The sequence below is a fragment of the Cynara cardunculus genome, unplaced genomic scaffold (genome assembly GCF_001531365.2).
Source record: "Cynara cardunculus var. scolymus isolate 2C unplaced genomic scaffold, CcrdV1 Un_Scaffold_6394, whole genome shotgun sequence".
NCBI lineage: Eukaryota > Viridiplantae > Streptophyta > Magnoliopsida > Asterales > Asteraceae > Cynara > Cynara cardunculus.
Genome location: NW_020202940.1, coordinates 1 through 5,009, shown reverse-complemented (window position 1 = coordinate 5,009; position 5,009 = coordinate 1). Strand labels below are relative to the sequence as shown.

The 5,009-nt window shown below is 39.0% G+C and overlaps 1 protein-coding gene across 1 annotated transcript; it reads right to left on the bottom strand.

The window, feature by feature from the left end:
* Positions 1–291: 291 nt before the first annotated feature.
* On the bottom strand, positions 292–1,921 carry LOC112504656 (cytochrome P450 710A11-like). Its single transcript, XM_025108604.1, has one exon. The coding sequence runs from the start codon at positions 1,919–1,921 to the stop codon at positions 404–406; it is 1,518 nt and encodes a 505-aa protein (XP_024964372.1). The 3' UTR covers positions 292–403.
* Positions 1,922–5,009: the final 3,088 nt, after the last annotated feature.

Genomic DNA, 5,009 nt, shown 5'->3' with positions numbered 1-5,009 from the left:
TCAACAGATATATTAAAATAGACATTTTAAAAATTTAGAATCTCTCGGAGATTTTACCATTCTATCAATTATTTATTTTTTAATTTTTGAAAGTGTATAATGTCGCTGTTGCAGCGAACTTTTCTTAAATCTCAAAATTTCTAAAATAATATAGTTATTGAAAGATGTTTTTACTATTAAATCGTATGTATTAACATCAAAACTTATTTTCTGGATTTTCGATTCATGAGTTGATCTTAAACCAAAATAAATACAATAATATTAATAAAAATAAAAAAAATAATTTATTAATAAAAAACAATCCACCCATTTACCATTGAAGAATTAAAAAGGGTACTACAAATAATAAGACATCCATGGTTGACCATCAAACTTGTATAAAATCCATCACCTTTTTTTACACTCACGAGAGAGATGGAAATCGTGTACATCTCAAAGACACAACAACTTTGCAATCGTCACGTGGACAGATGGTTGGGACGTACGAGATCTCATCACAGCCGTCCGTTCTCTCTCTCTTGAAGTCAAACAAGGAGGTGAACATCGCAATAAACAAAACCAGGTGATTAATTGCATACCTCTGTCCCACACATTGGTGGGCCCCAGCTCCAAAGGCCAGGTAATTCTTTTTGTAAACCCGGTCCTCTTGTCTGTTTTCCATGAACCGGTCTGGATCGAACAGCTCCGGCTCGATAAACCCTTGGAAAGAAGATTCGTACACGGATGGGAAAACGATTGTGCCTTTGGGAATCGTGTAGGTTTCCGTCAACGGGAAGTCTTCGCCGGCAATGTGTGGAACCATCGTCGCCGGAGCTCTGTACCGGATTACTTCTCTGGCAACCGCTTCCGTGTATCGCATTTCTCTCAGCTGTTCCGCGGTGATCAACTTCTCCGATTCCGGTGACCATATACCGGAGACTTCTTTTCTAACCCTCTCCAAAACGTCGGGATGGGAGTCGAGTAAACTGACGGCCCAAAGAAGGGATGACGTGGAGGCGTCTTGAGAGGCGAAGAGGAAGTCGAAGAGGTGACCGCCGATCTCGGTGCTGCTGCTGTGCGGTGGTGGTTTTTCTCCGGCGTCCTCCGCGGCGGCGATTTCACGGATGGTATCTTGCATCCAGAAATCAACCAAACAAGTGGCATCGTTGCCGGATTTCATCTTGGTTTTACTGTCTTCGGCGCAAACCGCCAGCGTTTCGACGAGTCTTGACACCGCTAATCGGGCGTTTCTGAAAGCAAATCCCGGCAAATCAATTGGAAGTTTCATCAATCCAACATTGAAGAAATTGTAATCCACTTCGAATCTTTTCCTCGATTCCCCACTTAAATACGGTCCGACGAAAACAGTCTGGCTGGTTTCCAAATTCATATCACGGCAAAGCAGTCGGAGAGGAAAAGCTTTGGTGCTGGATTCCGGCGACTCCATCCATGATTTCAGGTGCTTGAGGATGATGTGTTGTTGAATCTCAGTGTAAGTAGACAAAGCTTTAGGTGTAAAATTGGGCGCAATACGGCGGCGCAAATCCTTGTGTTCTTGGCCCATCATATAAATGAGATTATGATCACCGAAAAGCTTTTTCCCGAATGGGTGGCCGACGAGGTGGAAAGCGTCGGGACGGACGTTGGCGAAGATTTTGTGAGAAAGATCGGTGGAGCTGATAAAGACGATGAATCTTCCGATGATATAGTTGGCTGAAAATCCGATCCCAGAGGATTTAGCCATGGCAGACTGAAGGTCCCAGAAGTGAGTCGGATTCCGTACAAGCGAAACGGCGTTTCCGACGAACGGCAAGACAAGAGTAGGGCCAGGGATGGATCGTTTCTTGTTTAAGTACGAGATTTGTTCAAGCAAAATGAGAAATGCAGTGATTGATAGAATGTATGGAGCTACGGATAGAAGAATGGCAGAAAGGGGTTCCATTTTGATTGGGGATAAAAGGAGATTTTCAGAGATGAGTTGCATGAGGTGGGAGGTGGTTTTAATGGCGGAACAATGGAGAAAAGTGGTGGGGTTGAGATACAGCTACAAAAAGGGAGGGTTTGAGGTGGAGGTTTCTTAGCTGTTTTCGTTGACGACAATGGCTGTTGTGGCCGCCTTCGTCTTGTCAGCAATCACGTTTCTTTGATAAACTGGCGATGTTTCAAATTGGTTTATATAGTCATCAAAGGATTATTATACAAGGATGGATAATCAATTTCTCATCAAAGGGCATATTAGTCTTTTCATATAACTACAACCATATTCAAATTTCTCATCAAGAGCATATTAGTCTTTTCATTCAACAATAACTATATTCAAATTTCTTATCAAGGGCATATTAGCCTTTTTATTTGACAGTATCTGTATTCACACAAAAAAAATTAGATGAAGATATTATGTGATAAAAATTATCATCACTTACTTTATTAAGTAAAATAGGTTTTTGGAAAACGTCTTTACCAAATAAAGGTTTTTTTTCCTTGTATTTACTGGATAATATTACTGATCTTTATTATGATTCTTACTAGATAAGACCTTAAGGTTATTGTCATCTTTATTGTGTAATATAATTTTATTTTAGACATATTTTAATAAATAAAAGATTTATATTTTCAATTAACACCTAATTTGCCAAACATGATTTTGAAATATATTATTTAAGACATATTTTAATAAAATTTGTCTTTCTTGAATAGAGTAAACTACAATTTTAGTCCTTGAGATTTAATGACATTCTTGAAAATGGTGTATAACATTTAATAAGTTTAGAAATCATCCTTGTGATTTTTATTTTGCTCCTACAATGATCTCTGAAACTAGTTTCGTTAAAAGATGTTTATTAAATAAGGGATATTTTGTTTTTTTTTTATTAATTTTTTCCTAATTTTCATACAAATCAAAATAATGTATTACTTGTGTGTGTGTGTGTGTATAAGCACATGTATATATACTACATATTGCATCGATACCATTTTCATCCCTCCCTTGGGATTTTCCGACCAATCCTCCCACACTCAATGACACCTTTCGCCTTTCTCTGGACTCCTCTCTTCTTCGACCACCCTCTCTTCTCTCTTCTTCGGCCACCCTCTCTTCTTAGTCCTTCCGTCCCTTCCATCCTCCACGTCAAAACCACCGTTCTCTCTCAACTCATGTTCCAAACGCCATTTCCCTTTGCACCACCATCAATAGAACCAAAGCCTTACCGGAAAATCCACCACCATTGATCAAACCCAAACCTTACCGGAAAATCCATCACCATCGGTCAAACCCAAACCTTACCGGAATATCTATCACCATTAAAGATGGCGATCACAAATAAATTGGGGGGGGGGGGGGAAGATTTTGTAATGTGAGGGAAGATTTTTTTTTCTACACTTGATGGTTCGAACTATTAGAGCAAGGGAGATGGTTTCGAACCAGAGATGGGTCATTTTTGTTTGTTTTTGGTTGAAGACGATGATCGATTTTTCCTCATAGATACTAGTAAGGATAATAGCTCTCCCCAAATTAACGATTCAAACAAGGATACCAATCTTTGATTTTGATCATCTACATTACTGTTGTATATCTCTTTTGTTTATAATTATTCTTATTAATAATTTCTAATTAATAGTCTTAAATAGATTAATTTGTTTTCCTCTTAGTGAGATGTAAATGTGTGTATAAATAGACTCCATGGTTGTTAATAAAATTCATCAAAAACCTTTTCATCTCTTATATAGTATCAGAGTATTGATCATTTTATTCCCATCCAATTTCTCATCATGGCAAGCAATGGCAACACCACCACCTCCAGCATCTTTCCCACCCCAAACACCACCACCAACAACTGCACCTCTAAACCTTATCTCGGTAAGTGTCAATGGTGTCTTCATGAAGGCCACGTCGTTTCTCAATGGCTCGTCTTAAAAAAACTCTTCCTTCACATAATTTTTCCCACGTCTCCCCTCTATTTGAATCCAATACGAGTTTCTCGCTTGACTCCTCAAACTAATGTTGCTACCTTTGCTAATCTCCCTTCCTCTTCATTGCTCATGAACAACGGTGCAACTATCTATGTCACAAATGATTTAGCCAACCTAGCTTTAAATGTCCCTTATGATGGCTCCAATGATCTCATCATCAGTTATGCTCCTCTCTGTCGATTTCTCATGTTGGTTCTTTTTTTAAAATTCTCCAATGTTTTATTTATACCGTCTATATCTTGAAACATTCTCTCTATTTTTCAATTCTGCATGGAAAATAATGCTCTTGTCGAATTCTTACCCACCCCTTTTTGTTTTAAGGATCGGTCGATGGGCCTCACTCTTTTCCAAGGGCCAACTAATGGGGGCATTTATGAATGGAGCCCATCACCTACTCTCGTTCACTCAAGCATGGTCGCCCCCACCAGTTGGCATCACCATTTGGGTCATCCCTCAGTTGATATTATTAAAATCCTACAGAGTCAATTGCCATTAAATCTTCCTTCATTCCAGTTTAGTTGGAATTTCTGCAATATCTATAGAAGTCATAAACTACCCTTCTCTATGTCTATTCTTACTTCTACCGCTCTGTTAGAACTAATATTTATGGACGTGTTAGCTCTCATATTCTGTTAATGTAAAAGTATGAAAAAAATATTACTGCAAGTGTTGACAGAAGAGGTTCTACCACAGAAGACAACAGATGACCAACAACAGAAGATGTTCAACGTTCAAGTCAAAAGTGACAGAACCTCTGTTGTCTATCACAGAGGTTCTGGAAACTGGTTCTCTGTGGACAAAAGCATACAAGTCAAGAATGACAGAACCTCTGTTGTCTCTCATAGAGGTTTTGGAAGCTGATCCTCTTTCATCAAGAGCTTACAAGTCACATCCAGCAGAGTCTCTGCGATGGCTCACAGAGGGTCTGCGAGTTAATCTTCTGTGAAGAACTTCTTTGCTGTTTTACTTAGGTTAGTTAGCTGCATGTGCTTTTCACGTGACTATGTTTGTAATCGACTTTATTTGGACGGCCTGGATCGTTTCACGCGTCTAGGTCATGT

Coding starts and splice junctions, on each gene's coding strand:
- LOC112504656 (XM_025108604.1), bottom strand. CDS start 1,921: ATGGAACCCCTTTCTGCCATTCTTCTATCCGTAGCTCCATACATTCTA.